This window comes from Lucilia cuprina, chromosome 4, assembly GCF_022045245.1.
Source record: "Lucilia cuprina isolate Lc7/37 chromosome 4, ASM2204524v1, whole genome shotgun sequence".
Taxonomy (NCBI): Eukaryota; Metazoa; Arthropoda; class Insecta; order Diptera; family Calliphoridae; genus Lucilia; species Lucilia cuprina.
Window position 1 is genome coordinate 86811091 of NC_060952.1, and position 18673 is coordinate 86829763.

Below are 18673 nucleotides of genomic sequence, written 5' to 3' on the forward strand. Positions count from 1 at the left end.
TTCTTTTTGGCACACAGTTTTTATTAAATTTTTCTTAAACGCATCTTTTTATTATTATTTGCTAAAAGCTTATTTGTAACACAATAAATATGTAAAACTATAAACCTTTGAAAAAAAAACTTTTATGTCACTTTAAATATATAGTGCATCATAATGCAGTCAATTTTTAATTTATAACCAAATAAGTGTGTTCTTTTATGACACTTTCTCTAGTTTATTTAAAACATATTTTATTGTTTTTTTTTTTGCTTCTAGTTGCTGTCGGTTTTTATGTGTCAAAATAACAATAAGTTGTTTAATGAATTTAAATTATTGCGTTCAGCTTTAAAAATGGTCAATGGAATTTGTGTGTTTTTCATTTTGTAAAAATATGCGTATTGCATCACATATATTGTCGAATATGTATGTGTGTATTTTTCTACAATTTACATTTAAACATGTATGAATTTTGTATATCCTTTGGTTTTTATACACACACTTATGTATTTGTTTATTTATAGCATACAATATTGTTTACTATGGGTATATATTTTAAAATATTTTTTTTATAATTGTAAATCACTATGTAGTGCGAGAGCATTAATTTATAATGAAATTTTGTAAATTTTTACATTTTATAATGTTATAGATTATAGGATTATTTAATTTTTTACATGCTCGAAGTCTCTTTTTTTGGGACCTCTGAGATATAGATGATAACACAGGCCAACAAAATTTGAAGAAAGACAAAACACTAACTAACAGAAGCGAAGAAGTTATACTGTTCACATCTAACAAACAAACCCCCCCACGGGTCATGTTTCTATGATGAAATGTCCATCATGGTGTATTGCAAATCCGGGGTAAAGAGGTGCTACCAATACCTCTAGTCTGCCGGGACTATAAACTGGTGATGTCAAATGTGTCCTTGGTTTCGCCTCGGAACATGAGGTCTAACCAGAGCACCATATAATCTGGCACTACGGGTGGCCAGTTGCCCGCAGGACTATGTCCTGGCTGATCAGTTGGTTCAGGTTTCTTCGGAATCCAGGTAGTGGTTTAATACCCAAAATCGCGGGGAGAGAATGTTGGTTTAAGGACTGATATATCCTATACCTAATGGGTTGGATAATTCTTTCTTCGAATAGGTCTGTGTACAAAATCCAGAATATGCTGGATTCCTAAACCCGATCGGTATCTCTTACCGGTCGTGTAGTGGGACGCCGGTATATGCTGGGAAATTTTCAGGTCATTATTCAATGGTTGCCTATCACCCCGTAGAGCGATCTTTATGATTATGGGAATGGGACTGATGCGAAAAATGGTGAAAGATCAGGTAAGTATGCCTTTTTTACGCTTCGGGGAAGTTCTTCGGTGCCGTTGCCATCTCAACAGGATATATTGACACATGCTACGCGATTATTTGTCGAGGCAATTATTAGAATCAATTGAGGGATTCTGATCCATTTTGTTGGGTATTTCGGACTACCAAATATGTCTCTAGGTGCTGTTGCCAAAACAACAGAGCAAGCTCAGTAGTGTGGTTGCGCCGGCTTAAAGAGTTTAAGGAATGTGCTGGAATTGGTCATTAGATAATGGGAAGTGCATTTTGAATTATGCAATCTTTCATGACATCATAAGGGTGGTCACCTTCTGGTTTACCGGAGGACTCATTTCACCTGATGTTGGGACTTGTCACCCCCTTCTATTTACTTGAGACCAGAGATTGCTTTTTTCTTGTCGGGGTTCGCATTAGGATTTGTTCCTATGCTGCCTGTCATTCCGCAACGGGGTTGCTATGGCAAGAGATTATGGAGCGTATGATCAATATATAATTCAATGGGAATAACCCATATAATGTATATGCCTACTTTTATAAACTCCTAAAATTATGTTATGAAATTTATTTTTTATGTATTTTATGTCCCTATACATAAAAAATTTTCGTCGAATATTTTATTGAATATTTTGAGAAAATATTATGAAATCTTAACCTATTGTGAGAATATTGTAGAGTATGCACGTCTGTGAGTGAGTGAGTGAGTCAGTGTGTATGTAATAATAGTCGGCGTATGTTTGTGGATCTGTGTAAACTATGCATCCTTGTCCCTCCTTGTACATTTCTGTTTGTTGTATAAATTATATTATAGTTGCTCATACGCACAGTTGCGCATTTTAAGTCATTATTTTTAAACTCTACAAATACACACAAAAAAGCAACCACTTCTTTTTTCAATTTATTTATATTTATGTATATTTTTTCAACTACTGGACCATTTTGTGGTTTATAAATTTATTTAATTTTCATTATTTCACATACAATTTTTTGTCGCTGCTTTTTGTAAAGCCATTCTATTTCCTCGGCTTCTTCCTCTGTACTTTTGTAACATTTACTAAAATGAAATGAAATAAATTTAATGATAGACAGTTGGCGGAAAAGGGAAATGTAAAAATGTGTTTTATTTGTTTATAGGGATGTATGTGTGTGTGCGTTTGAAAGTATGCATTTGTATGTATGTATTTGTTTTACTTGTCATATTATAAAATACTAAAGTTATTCACTCAATACACAGAGACTCAACACAACAATGAGTATTGTCATCAGCATCATTTTCATCATCATCGTCGTCATCATCAGCAGCAGCAGTAGCAGCAACTACATCCTCATTGTCCTCGTTGTGTTTTATCGTTTTCGTCGTTGCTGCTGCTGTTATCGTTGTTATTATTATTGTTTGCAATATTTGTTAATGTTGCTACTGTTGTTGCCCACTTTAATGCAGGCTGTTGAATTGTATTTCTTTTAATTAATTTTTGTTTACTGTTTTTTTGTGTTGTACAAGTTTATGTTCGGTTTTTTTTGGGTTTTTGTTATTGTACGTTTGCATTTATATTATTAAATTTATTGAAAAATGGGCGTTAATAAGAAATCTCCATAAATATAAATGAAAAACCAATTTATTTCTTGTAGCCAAGGAAAGGTTTAAGGTTTATGTATTTGCCAGCCAGGACAATGCAATGTAGTTTAAAATATGTTTTTATTTATTATTATTTTGGTTGTGTATAAAATTTTTATATTTTCTAAATATAAATATATTTTAAAGGCAGGTATCTAATTGAAAGTTTTATTTATTAAGATCTTTTTTAAAGTTTTACTATAAAGAGTAAAATTGTTTAAGAGAATTAAGAATTTATTTCATATTTTGATATAAAACTTCTCGGTTAAAAGAAACACACTTATATCATACAAAACTTACCTCCGTTTTACACAGTTATTTTTGGTTTATTGTATAAATTTTTGAAGAAAAAAATATTTAGTTAAACATAGAACAACTTTTTATAACACCGGCTAACAAAATCCTGAGATACATTTAAACGCTTCTAAAGGAGCTAGCGTGTTCTTTGGTTAGTTGTTAGATTTCTAGTCTGGTAGACCGGAGGTGGTAGGTTCGATTCCCACCTGAGACACAGGTTAAAGAGCGCATAACATGCCTGATGGAGGCCTAGGTGTATTTCCTATAAAACTAACTAATTTACTAACTAACTAAACGAGTTAGCAGTGCTATATCCTAATTTGACTTCAGATTTTCTCCATCACAATGTCTGTACGTCCGTATTTGTAAAATAAAAGCAAAAGGTGCAGAATTATTTTATATTTCATATTAAACTTCGAAGATATTTCGAAGAGGAGAGATATTAATCGTATATTTCCAAATAACACAGAACAATTTCCAATTCGCACTAATGCGCTTGTTAATTTTAAGCTTGTACTGGTGCGTATGATTAATATGTAACTTAGTGTAAATTGTGTATATAAAGTATACGTTCAGGGTTATTAGTGCCTAATATTAAATATTACTATTAAACACAATAAATATGACACTAACACAGTTACAAATAGCATGCATTACTGTTGAAACCACAATCTATGCAAAATTATATTCTAGAGTATACTGATGATAACAGCTGATCATTGACAGTTTGTTAAATGGTAAAAACTTTAAAAAATGCTGTAATTACAAAAAGTAAACTTTAATCCGAAATTTCTAATATTTTTCTTCAATTGAAGCAATAAATTCTTTGATATCAGTTTTTTATCCTAAAAAAAGCCGTTTGATTTAAGATTAAGGTGAATTTATCATCTCAAGGAAGTGTTCGAAGATATTTATTTGTTAGTACTTGATTTAAATTGTTACCTAATTTTTTTAATTGAGATACCTTTGAATACACCTTTAATAAGATTCGTTAGTGGAATAATAGAAATACATGTAAAAGAATTAAGTGTTTTTGTTGTTAATGACAAAATTGACATGGACGGACGGACAGGCGTCAAAAATTGAGATACATTTTTAATAGCATTCCTCAGTGGAATAAAAGAATATCATTTAAAGGAATTAAGTGCTTTTGTTGTTAATGACAAATATTGACTAGACTGTAGTCTAGCCTATTGACTAGACTGTAGTCTAGCCTATTGACTAGACTGTAGTCTAGCCTATTGACTAGACTGTAGTCTAGCCTATTGACTAGACTGTAGTCTAGCCTATTGACTAGACTGTAGTCTAGCCTATTGACTAGACTGTAGTCTAACCTATTGACTAGACTGTAGTCTAGCGTATTGACTAGACTGTAGTCTAACCTATTGACTAGACTGTAGTCTAGCCTATTGACTAGACTGTAGTCTAGCCTATTGACTAGACTGTAGTCTAGCCTATTGACTAGACTGTAGTCTAGCCTATTGACTTGACTGTAGTCTAGCCTATTGACTAGACTGTAGTCTAGCCTATTGACTAGACTTTAGTCTAGCCTATTGACTAGACTGTAGTCTAGCCTATTGACTAGACTGTAGTCTGGCCTATTGACTAGACTGAAGTCTAGCCTATTGACTAGACTGTAGTCTAGCCTCTTGACTAGACTGTAATCTAGCCTATTGACTAGACTGTAGTCTAGCCTTTTGACTAGACTGTAGTCTAGCCTATTGACTAGACTGTAGTAAAGCCTATTGACTAGACTGTTGTCTAGTCTATTGACTAGACTGTAGTCTAGCCTATTAACTAGACTGTAGTCTAGCCTATTGACTATACTTTAGTATAGCCTATTGACTAGACTGTTGTCTAGTCTATTGACTAGACTGTAGTCTAGCCTATTGACTATACTGTAGTCTAGCCTATTGACTAGACTGTAGTATAGCCTATTGACTAGACTGTAGTCTAGCCTATTGACTAGACTGTAGTCTAGTCTATTGACTAGACTGTTTTCTAGCCTATTAACTAGACTGTAATCTAGCGTATTGAATAAACTATAGTCTATGCTATTGACTAAACTGTAGTCTAGCCTATTGACTAGATTGTAGTCAAGCCTATTGACTAGACTGTATTTAGCCTATTTACTAGATTGTAGTCTAGTTTATTGACTAGACTGCAGTCTAGCATATTGACAAGACAGTAGTCTAGTCTATTAACTAGATTGTAGCCTATTAAGTAGATTGTAGTCAAGCCTATTGACTAGGCTGTTGTCTAGCCTATTGACTGGATTGTGGACTAATCTTTCGACCTTTTGCCAGACTTTTTAGCCTTTTTACTAGAGTCAAGTCTTTGAAGTAGACTAGATTCTACTATTTTGACTAGACTAGATGTTTTACTTTTGACTAGACTAGAGTCTACTATATTGACTAAATTAATTGTATTTTAGGAATCACACAAGTATGTATTCATAAGTCAAACAAGCCATCTGAGAAGAACTATTATCCGGTGGCAATTCCTTTAGTATCATTTAGATTACCTGTATTTAGCTCATTCAGTTTCCTTTGTAATAAAATTCAACATTTTCATATGACAATAATTAAAGATTTTAAGACAATTTTTATTTAAATGGATATTTGGAAAGATAACAAAGCCTTGAAAATATTAAAACAAAATTAATCGTAAAATTTCATAACACTCTTATTATAATATTTATCAATGTTTAAATAATTCTTATTAAAAATTGTTGTACTATCACATTCCTGAGAATCAGGTTATATCGGCGATGGATATGTTAAATTTTGTTTAATTATCTTATTATACACTTACAGTATAATTTTAATGGGGTTATTTTGTAAATCCCTTCCACTCACTTCAAATCATTTTTCATAAAAATTGTTTTTGGTTTTTCCAAAAAAAAGGGGACTAAACTGAAGTGTTCTTAAGTCATATTTTATGTATGGAAGGTAGGCGTGACCTTATTCTCTTTTTTAATAATTCAGGAGTAAAAGAAGATATGTCGAAAAGGAAAGATGTGAATCCAGATAACATAAAACAATTTCTGATGCCAAATTTGCATTCTGTTTGGCTCAATATTTAAAGAAATATACTTTGGTATATTTTTGTCCTAGCGCGTATGATTAATATGAAACATAGTATAAACTGTTCATATAAAGTATACGTTCAAAGTAAATATACGTTCAAAGTATAATTATTATTAACAATAGATCTAACACTAACACCGTTACAAATAACATGCGTTGTACTGAACTGTTGAAAGCACAGTATCGATTAAGCCATGCCCGTCTGTCCAAACGTGAAAAGGGTACATAGGTTTTGTCCTAATGTTTGTAGTACACAAAAATATTCGCAATGTACCTGTCCTTAAAGTATACTAATCTGCTTAGAATCGTTTTCTTAGCCATGTCCGTCCGTCCATCCATCCGTCTGGCTGGTTGTCTATATACAAATTTTAAATTTTGCACAATTTTTAATCAAAGAATGAGCCTTATATATAATAGTTGAATTCGTTTCATTATTACACATACAACATAAAAGCGCTAAAAGTAAGTTTTATACAAGCCTTAATGACCTTGCCAAATTTTATAAAGATTAAGTCTAATTTGACTCTATAGTCCATAGCCTCTTTTAGAAAATTTGTTTTTCGTTTTTAAATATATCGGAAACAAGGTCCATTTCTATATGATAGGCCACGCCAGACTGTACTGTTCTCACTGTTTTACATACATATTTGATCCTGTGTTCTTCATTACCTAGAAAAAAAAAGAACTTCATAAGAAGCGAATGACATATAGAATTTACAATATGGAAGTACTGAAATGGACCTAAAGAAGTGATGATTTTAATACAGGCTTGTCTTAGGAGGGATGTAGTTTTTACTTGATTCCATATCTAAAGACATTCTCAAGAAATAAACATACTTCTTGAAAATTACTTTTCGCTTCTTTGGAAATCAATAAACCTCACTTTCACAGAATATATATAAAAAAAAATTATAAAAAAAAATTCACTTAGTGTTACTTTTGAAGTGAAGATAAATACTATTCCTTTGGAAGTACTTCGTTAAAATTTTGCTAAGTTAATATCAAGGTTCTTAAACTTCTAGTCAATTATCATAACTATTTTCAAAGTATTTTAAATCAACTAAATGTATTTTATTTAAATATTTCCAAGATTATAATAAGAACAATAAGAAATTTAAACAGAATAATTTTAGTTTAAGTTAAGTTTACTATAGAAATTAAAAAATTAAAATTCTTTTTAGACAACTAACTAACTAAACTAACACAAAACTCTACATATATTTAATATTTTTTTATAAAAAAAAAATAAAATTATTTTTATAAAATCAAAGAAAATATCTATAGAAAAAAATTAAAATCCTACAAATTCTCCACAATTTCAAATGAGTTACTAAAACTAAAACAATTAAAGAAATTAACTAAATAACAAATAAAATTTTATTTAATGCAAATTAAATGAATACTGCACATGAATTAAACACAACAACAACAACTAAATAATTTGTCAACACTAAATCACAAAATTTTTGAAAAACAAAAAAAACAATCCAAACTTCTTTAACATTCCTTGCTATTTATAAAAAAATAATACTTTATATCAAAAAATCATACAAAAACGAAAATTGTAATTAATTTGTTTTATATATTTTTTCATTTTTTATATATATTTCCTAACTCCCCCTCAAAAAAAAAATAACAATAACAACAAAATAAATTGTTATCAAACAAAAAAATCTCCTGTGCAAAACCAACTTTGTGTGTGTGTATGTGTTGTAAACTGTGTGTGACCTGTGACCCCTTCACAACAACAACAAAAAAATAACACAATCAACCAACCAACAAACCTACATCCTTCACCTATAAAATATCTATACACGTGTGTGTGTGTATGTTTGTGTGTCTTCAAAACAAACTTGCCACGCCCACGATCCTGACATGTAATTACATGGTCCTACTCTATCTCTCTCTATAAAACTAAACCTCGTAACGTTTGATCAGGTAAAATTGGTGGTGTTTCAACATCTAGTTCTGGTGTTGTTGTTGGTGGTGTATTAACGCCCGGCGACTTACAGATTCATGCAAATGTAAGAAAAAATTTCTTTAAATTAATTATAAATTTTTTATTTATATTTTTATTTATTTTATCTACATATATAAATGGAATTACTAACCACAAACCAAAAAAATAAAAAAATGAAAATTGTTTCCTTGGAATGTCATATCAATGTGATCTTTGCATTCTATTTGTTTTTTCTTTTAGTTTCTTACAAACTCTTCCTGGCACAAATATGTATATTTCTTTTTTAACAAAATTTACACTTTGCTTTTCTTTGGAGAATTTATTTGTATTTTATATATATAATTTATTAATGTGTATGTGTTTGTGTATAAACAAAAAAAATTCAAGGTGTTGGTTTTTGCTTTCAAATTACCAAAAATTTTTAAATATTTTTTTTTATTCCAAAACCAAATTGATGTTGTTTCTCTAGCCTTTAACTCTACTACTTTAAGTATTTGTCTTGTCTTGCCTGTTCAAGTCATTTTTATACACTTTATCCCAATTAAACTATAAAACTACACCTTTACACTAAATTTTTCTATTTTTATTCAATTTCTTTTAATTTTTTCCCTTCAAAATTCCCTAAACTCAGAACAATTTTTTTATATTTATTTATTTTTTTTTTAACTTTTAAGTATTAAGAAAAAATGTAATAAATTCAACTAAATATTGTAAATTTTTGCTATGAAAATGTGGAAAATTTGCATGGATATCGTAATGCTGTTTAAGAAAAAAAACTCTACTCTTTTTTTTAACGACTCAATTCTATACAAAATTTAAAAAACTATATTTCTACACCAAATAAAAAACATTTCAAAACTTACAATTACACACACTGTTAACACAAAGTTTTTTTTTAATTTTTACAAAAATGAAGATTTTTTTCACAACAAAAACAAAAAAACACCCAAGACATATTGATCATAAACACTAAGTTATTGAATTTTGAAAAAAGCATTGTTTTTTTTATTTTAGGCCACAGGTTAAGTATGCTAACTTTTTTTAAGCTTTAAGTTAAACGAAACATATCATATTAAGGGCATTCAGTGAAAAATATAAAATTGCTTAAATCTTACATTTGAATATGTGAAGTAAGTGAATAAAAGAAAAATTATTATTGACTTTAATAGTTTCAATTTGTGTTTTGAAAGCTTGCTAAATTACACAAGTATTGGCGATCATTTACACACCACTGCGATATCAATGTATTGAGCATAACGAAAGTGTCAAAGCTCTACAAAGACTCATACACGACCATGTTATATACGTGTTAAATGAAAAAGGAACTTCTTTTAAGCATTTTCTATATATCTTATATATATTCAGTTAAACAGAAACAGAAATATATTCAAAAATCATTATAACTTAGACAATATAATTAATCTAAGGTTTACATGGACAGATCTGTAGATGAATGTATATCACATAACTTTGAACTCAAATGAGGGTGTAACTCCTCATCACCACCAAAACATTTTTCACAAGGCATGGAGGGCAATGGTTACATAAAGTAATTCATTGCATGTAATTGAGCAATATGTAATTACAAATACTTGTAGTGCTACTAACAAACTAACAAACTAACTAACTAACTAACTAACTAACCAACTAACTAACTAACTAACTAACTAACTAACTAACCAACCAACTAACCAACCAACCAACCAACCAACCAACTAACTAACTAACTAACTTACTAACTAACTACTTAGGAATATTATGTGGACCAAAATACTCTTTATATATGAGACCTATTTCAAAACAATAAAATTTTTCCCAAATTATGCTGAATTTCTACCAGAACACTGTGCACCACAACTGGCGTATGGTAATGGTCACAGTGTGATTTAGGTTAGAATATAATTTGAGTTATAGGAGATAAAATAATAAATAAATTTGTGGAGAATGAAATTTTCGACAAAATTTTTAAGAAAATTTAAAAGCTTTTTTAAAATCTGTTTAATTTAGGTCCAAACTATACACATATTCACAAAAATGTCTGTCCTGTAGTAGGTTAGTGGTCTGGTACATCAGAGATCAGTGAACTGATTTTCATCGGTTCATTCAGATTCCAATCGGCTTAAAATCGTTTTCTGAGTCGATTTAGCTTTGTCCGTCCGTCTGGCCGGCAGGCAGGCTTGCTGGCTGCCCATGTAAACTTTGTGTGCAAGGTCACAATTTTCAAAATAATTTGGCAAGGACGAAGCATATTGAAAATTAATGAACGAAGTTTATTGAAAATGAGCACTCATACTACAGAACCCCCCCCAAAAGAACTTTTGACCTTATAATTATGTTAAATACACCTGTATATTGATAAAAAGCGGCACAACTAAGTTTTATACAAGCATTGATGACCTTTCCAAATTTCATAAAGATCGACCTAGCTCCCAAACAAAGTCCCCTTCAGAAAATTACTTGAATATTCAAAATTAACTTAAACACACAATTCTAAGAATTTGACTTTAAGAATGCGAATGTTGTTAAACTTGCGTAGAAAGATACAGAACTGATGATGAATAAATTGATCAAAACTCCGATTGGTCAATGAGGTATTCAAATAATGACTTAAGTGATACTGACCGATTATTAAAAAACAAAAAACGAACGTATTGCTTTCAAATTACTTAACAATTCTTGGACTGGGGTAATATATAAGAGCTAATCATTATAAAAATAATACTGTTTAAAGTCAATAATAATTAATTGTTTAAAAACATTTAACAGGAAATTATTTAAATCCTTTTGGACATTACAAAACAAAATGCAATTCTATATTGTAAACTTATTCTTAAACACTTATCAAAGACTCAAATCTTTGTCTGAGAATTTGTTTTACAAACCATTGATAAAAGTTTATGAATAAAACTTTTTATATTTAAGCATAAAACAAAACAATTTTTATATATAAAATTTCCAACAATTTGTTTTTGTATAAAACTCCTCAAACATCCCATATATATAAATCCCATCAAAACTTAAAAAGCCTAATAAATTCAATAAAAAAATCAATCAAGAGAGGATGTATACCAATAACCCGCAACCAATAGAGTACCAAACAAACAAAAAACGAAACCCTTGTAATAAAATGTCTATGACCCCAAACAATTGAAATTGTAATGAAATTTTGTCACAACAGAAACTACTATTATTTTCTTGTGTTCAACTCTTGAAAATCTTGCAGCATCTTTGCGTGTGGAACCCTGGCGTCAGCAACGAAGTCTTAACGAACGTGATCTTTTAAGTGTAAGCAATTCATATGCCTCGGACTACCATCGATTGTCGTCTAGCAATCGTTTGTATTCATCAGCAGATCGTGATCGTTACGATTTGCATCGTGAAAGACTGGAAAAATATCCTTTAACACGTACAGCACGATTGGATGTACAACAGCGTAATACGTTTAATCGCTCTAATCACGATCGGCAAACAGTGGGTCTAAGTACGAGCCTTGAAGGTGGTCGAGTTGTAGGAGGAGGTCTTAGTGGTGGTAGTGAGACATTTTATGGTGTTAGAAGAGCTCCACCCTTGGCTACTGCTGCCTCGAGAGGTGTGGCTGGCAGCAACTATACGCACAACCATAAACAGCCACAAATAGTTATTGGCGACACTGCACATACATTGGCTTCTAAAGCGTCATCAAACGCCACATCTATATATGAACGTTATATAGGCGGTAGTGCAACTATGGCATCATTAACGGGATCAACAGCTGAAGGGGCCACCACACGTAGCTTAAGTCGTGAACGTAACTTGGTAGATGGTTATCTGGATGAATTTCCCAGTCCTGGCTCAACGCTGTCGAATAAAGCTCAAGATTCACGCCGCTTTACGGAACGTAGAATAAAGAAAACGGTACGTTTTGATGCACATGACGATGAAGATCCATTAGTGCCAGGCCTAACGTCTCTACCGCCGGTCACCACCATTTTACCTTCGACGGCGGTAGATGTGGGCGTGGCCACAATATTGACCAGCGCCAAATTGGGCGCCACTAACACTGCCACTAATAATAGTAGTTTAAGTGATAATGCCAATAACTGGTCCCGCCAGTGGGACAGTGAGCGTCAGGGAAGTCAAGATTCTGCAACCAAGGATTCGGGTATTGATACCAGCAGTACCTTTACCAGTAGTGAAGATTCCAATCGTGGTGACGGCCTTAAGGTAGTTAAAAATAATAACAACAAAAAGAAATTGAACGCTTGAAAACATTTTGAAACACAAAAATATTTTGAGTGAAAACCCAAAAATACTATTTAACACCTTTGTAGTGTGTACTCTGTGCCTTCTAAAAGATCTTTTACACTCTGTTTGTGTTGAGTTTGTATTTAAATTTTTTATTTAGTTTTCCTATTTGGTTTTTTTATAGTTCCTTTAAACAACTTTTGTGATAACGTCCAACAGAAAGCAAAGAAATATAAACAAATTTTGTTGAACAGATGACTTTTGTAAAATATTTAAAATTTTTTTCCCCAAAAAAATAACTAAAGTTGTTCGTTTCAAACCAAAAAAAAAAACCTTTCGCGGTTTGTATATATAATTACCTTAAAAATATTTCCATATATATATAAACTACAATAACTCTTTATACAATACCTACACTTACAAATCTATAACCACTTAATATATAAACACTTTACTAAACATTAACTTATTTAAATAAACATATCTAATTCTTTAACAAAATACATTTCCATTATTTATATTTTTAACCAATAATCAAATATATCAATCACCTTTTTTGTGCTAAGAAGGAAATTAAAAATGAAATGCATTCACAATTTTTTTTTTTATTCATTCACTAATTTTTCGTTTAAATTAACTCTGGTTTTTAAAATGCTTTAAATGTTGTCAATATGTTGCATGTTATACCTATTATAATTTTGCCTCACACATTTTATTAAAAAAAACTGCACATATTATTGTAAATATTATTAAACAGTGTTAAAAAAATTAAATTGATTTTTATAAAAATATTTAAACTACAGGAAGTTTAGTTCTATTTCAGTTCTAGTCCAGTTCAGTTCTAGTTCAGATCTAGTTCAGTCCTAGTTCAGTTCTAGTTCAGTTCTAATTGAGTTCTAGTTCAGTTCTAGTTCTAGTTCAATTCTAGTTCAGTTCTAGTTCAGTTCTAGTTCAGTTCTAGTTCAGTTCTAGTTCAGTTCTAGTTCAGTTCTAGTTCAGTTCTAGTTCAGTTCTAGTTCAGTTCTAGTTTAGTTCTAGTTTAGTTCTAGTTCAGTTCTAGTTCAGTTCTATTTCAGTTCTAGTTCAGTTCTAGTTCTGTTTTAGAACCATTCTGGTTCAGTTCATATAACAATTTATGTAAAAAATAAAGTGTTTCTAAAAACATACTGGACTGGAAGACTTCTTGATTATAATATTGGAATAGAAACATTAAAATATAAATCAATTTAATTTCCTTTAACTTCTATGCATGGCTTTGTTTATAAGCACTAACTATTTATAATTTTTAAATGTTTTGTCTCACCCACCACTTTGCACTTGCATTTTATTTAGAAATTTCTATAAAAATAAAATTTATAACAAACAAGTTTCTAATACGTATGTGTTCTCTGCCATAAATTGCGTTTGAAAGCTATAACAATATATAAAAACTGATATTTATAAATATCGTATATCGAAAAAAAATTAAATGAAAGTTACATATTGATGTAAGCCTGTTACTATTACAAAAAAAACTTAGAAATTAAGCTTCTCTCTTTTTTTGTCTCCATTAAGTCTTGTAATGAATAATTTGTAAAAAAAATGGTTATTATTATTTTCTTCTTAACTGTCTAGTTTAAGTATGATAATGTTATTAAAAAGAAAAATGAAACTCTTTTGTAAAAATTATTATTATTATTGTTATTATAAAGGAAAACAAACTACTAACCACAATTTATAAATTTAAAAATAATTTTATAAATTGTTATTATAATTTTTACCATTTTATATTTTTACTTACTGTAAATTCATTAAACCTATATTGACATATACATTTTCCATTTTATGTGATTGGAACTTTGAAATCCAAACCAAAATCCAAAAATATACTAAACATTTTGAAAATCCTACCATAATGTTAAATCAAAAATCAAATTGACCAACATAAAACGAAATTGCCCACAAAAAAAATAAATAATTCGACTTAAACATAAAACGATTACAAAATCCAAAAATATATAAACAAAAATAGCAACCGGTGAATTGGCAAATATCGGCGGACAATACTCGCATGATTGGTCATATGATATTACGTAAATACTACGATGGCGAAGATATTCTAGGCTTAAAAGTATTGGGTGGTCAACCGGTAACCTACGAACAAAGTAGTCATTTAATCGGTGGTGCTGTTGCTGGTGGTGGTGTTACACATCTCACAAGTTATGGTGCTGTAGTGGAAAAGGTGAAAAGAGGATCGGTGGCGGATATAGAGGGTCATATAAAACCAGGTAATAATAACACTCGACACACTCAAATGCAAGAAAAATGCGTATAAACACTGAAAATAAAAACTTATACATTTTCTAATCTAATTTTACCTTTTTTTATTTTTTTCTTTCATTCTCTCTCATCATCTTTACGCATCCCCTTTCCATCATATTGTGTGCTCGCTCATTTTGTGTGACTGTATGTATGCGTGCGTTTATTTATACAAATATGTGTATGTATGTGTGTGACAATTTTATACTTTATGATTTTGACCTTAAAAAAAGGTGATGAAATTATTAAATGGAATGGTCATATTTTACAAAATAAATCGGCCGATGAGGTCTATGATATTATCGATGAAAGTCGTTTGGATGCTCAAGTTGAACTGGTTGTCTCAAGACCCGTTATCAGTTCAAACAATTCGTCTACAACAGCTGCAACAACATCAACAGTTTCTGCTACTGGTGCTGCTGCTGCAGCAACCACTGCTGCAAATCAGTCTAATCGCAAAGTGTCTGGCAATTCAATTGCCAGTTATATAGCGGGTAGTGCTGTGGTCAGCAGTGGCGGACGTTATGTTCAAAGAAAAGGTATATAACTACAACAATACAATATTAAGAATATATCAGTTACTGCTGAGTTTAATATCTAAAAAAAATAGTTTTGTATTTATTTTTTTTTTTAACATTTTGATATTAACCCTATTTCGATTTTTGTTATCGTAGTCGAAACGATTGTCTAAGTTGTTTTTATTAGCAATCATAATATTTGTCATTGACGACAATACAAAATATATTTAACAAACTAATTTAACAAAACGACTGGTTTTTGTCTACGATAACTCCATTCGGAATAGTTGAAAATATATTTTTGAAAAACAAACAAATCTGTTTTATGTCTATCTAATTATTCTAATTCACCGTAAAATAACAATAAGATTTCTAATACCCAGTTATTATGTTCATTAAATATTTTTGGAAAATTTGGGAAATTTTATTATTCAAAAATTTTTTAACCTTTAGGCTGCTAAACTGTGACAAATCTTGGTTGTTAGAAAAACAACAACAACATATGCTATATTTTGTTGTTGTCTATAATGAATCGATGTCGTATTGTTGTAGCGTTGTATGTAATAAAACAAATTTTAAACAAATCAATAAAATAAACATTACGACATAACACAATACAACCGTACAACACAGATTGTGAATTGGACACATGTATCCTTGTGTTGAAACAGAAATTCAATTTTTTTTGTACAATATTTCCATGGGTTCATTCATTAAAAGTTCGATTTAAAATAGAAAACTTCTCGAAAGCAGTTCAGATAGAATTACTAAAGATTTGGGTCTCAAGTATACATATATTATCTTCAGATAATTGATTTCAACAAAGACGGACATAGCTTGATGGGTTCCGATATCTACTGTAAATATGTACTTACTTGCAAAATTATGAGAGATATTTCAATCCAAGTTTTTGAGGGTTTTTTGTGTATCCTACACCACTGTAGTAGGTAGGGTATTATGCGTTTGTGCTGATGTTACTACACCCACCTTAAAGTTTATCAATTGGCTCAGAATCACTTTCAGAGTCGATTTTGCTATTCTATTTGTAACATATCGAATTATTGATCATGTACATATGTGTGTATAAACTGGATCCTTATTAATTTCTAAGACGATCTAGCCATACCCGTCTGTCTCTTGAAAGCACAATAGGGTTCCAGCGGAAAGAGATAGAGAATTGAACATATATTTAAAGTTTAAAACAAGAGCAACAAACAAAACTTGTGCGAGTGTTTAATGAATGGCGCGATCGCAGTTCGCTTAAACTTCTTTAAATGTAACGATCGTTTGTCGGTGTATTTTATAATATTTGTTAAACCTTTTTAAAGCATGTAACTTTCCATTCTTCCAAATTGTAGAAGAACAAGACTTTGTTGAAGATTTTTGGTTTTAACTCACGAACGATACGGACAACATTACTCTTAATACGTAGATCGTTTTTCGAAGCATAACATAGCATTAATCATAAAAATTTCAATTCAGAAGAGGACCATTTATATTATCAAAATGTATGGCAGCACAACTATCGCACTTATGGTGTGCTTGGATGAAACAGTATCAGCGCCATCAAGAAATCTTTATAATTAAAAATATCTTTACAACTACAATCGTCAGCTCTTAATTTAAATAAGTTTTTAATAATTCCCGACATTGTCGCTATTAAAACTTTACGTTCCAATGCACTTTTTTTACGTTTCGGAATTGAGTGAACCTCTTACTTAATAGGTTAAAGCTTTATTTTTTCGGATTATCTGATTTCTTAAGTGTTTAGATCCATTAGAAACACCAGATGTAGATGACAGATTTAAATGACAATTACGTGTGAAAGTAAATACATATTATAGTAGTAATCAAAAAGCTGGACTATCTGGAACATGATCGTTGTTGTAATTAAAGAAAATTTAAAGTCGGTAAGTGCCTAAGGTTTTTTAAAGTTATGAAGTAAGTCGGCTACTTATATAACCTGAGTATAGCTGATTTCTTTAGTAGATCGTAATATCACACATACCCAGCAAAAAATTAACTTCTAAAGTAGCGAAAAAGAAGTATTATTACTCTATGAAAGTACTAAGAAAGACCTGAAGAAGAGATGATTTTAACACAGGCCCGTTGTAGGAGGGAAACTTGTTATTGGAGGGGAGACTTATTAATGAATGCTTTTAGTATAAAATAAAGTTTATATTGTCTAAGGACAATTCCAACTTTATTCAAACTAAGGCAATATTATGGTAAGTTTAGAAAAATCTCTTCAAAATATAGTAACTTTCAATAAATGATCTCAATTAGAACAAGAGACATGTGCACAATTTAAAGAAAAAGATTGGTCAAAAAGAAACTCAAATAAATTTAACCTGAAACAATTATAGTCGGGCATAAAGCATTTAAGTTGAATTGTACCTTGCCTCAGATATACATTAGCCATTGTTGAATAAAATTGTGGACATTTAAGGGAAATTTTCATGGGGTCTTTTCATAGGAGCTAGGGTCATATGAGGACCTATTATTATTGAATTCGTGAGGGTCATCAGGTATAGTGTAGAACTTGGGTTTTGCAGCTTTTTGTCGAGATATGAATATATTAAACATCATTATGAACTTAAAAGCCCTATTCGGCGGGTACAGTTGTATGGGGGCTAGGTGAAATAATGGATCGATGTAAATCATACTCAATAGGCCAAACCCAATATACCCTCCCCACTAATTTCTGTTTACGGTGAATTAGAATTGATAGTAAAAATTTTTACTTATTTTAAATTAAAATTGATTTAAAATTAAAAATTAGCACAACTAATATCATATTTGTATTTTTTTTCTCCAACATTTTTTTTACCCCTATGCTTCCCGAACGCCTAATCCAATATCCAAAAAAATATATATATATATTTAAATATAAACTACATAATCAACACGCACGCACACAACCACTTTTAGCACCCCTAGTCGATGATCTTGAAATACATCGTGATAAGCCGAGTGTACTTATAACATCACCCGGATCACCCGATTTACATGCAAATAATAGTAGTAGTGTTAGTGGTATTAGTGGTGTTAGTGGTGCCGGATCAGCCGGTGGTCTTACACTAAGACACAGTGCGAATGTGGTACGCACCTACGAGAGTACAGTACAACGTTTGGGACCAAAAAACGTATCAGCCGCTAGTAACAGCAGTAATTCGGTCAGTAGTTGTAGTAGCGGTAGTAGTAGTATTACACAAGCACTACCGCAAATACCACCAGCATCGGCATCGTCGACACAAGCAGCAGCAACAACGACGGCGGGCCATTATCATCATTCACATCATCATCATTGTCATCAAATACCACCACCGGCCACGCATACGTCGTCAGCGTCGT

At 30.9% G+C, this 18673-nt stretch overlaps 1 protein-coding gene across 7 annotated transcripts in view; it reads left to right on the plus strand.

Annotated features, from left to right (window-relative positions):
• The window catches only part of LOC111677584 (regulating synaptic membrane exocytosis protein 2), an 83971-nt gene that overhangs the window by 33809 nt on the left and 31489 nt on the right, over positions 1 to 18673 (plus strand). For all 7 annotated transcript variants that reach the window (XR_006940486.1, XR_006940487.1, XM_046948182.1 and 4 more), the window contains exon 6: positions 11503 to 12482. Coding sequence is in view for 5 of the 7 variants with exons in the window: in XM_046948182.1 (XP_046804138.1) it covers positions 11503 to 12482 (980 nt within the window). In the remaining 2 variants the exon portion in view is untranslated. The remainder of the gene's footprint in view (positions 1 to 11502; positions 12483 to 18673) is intronic.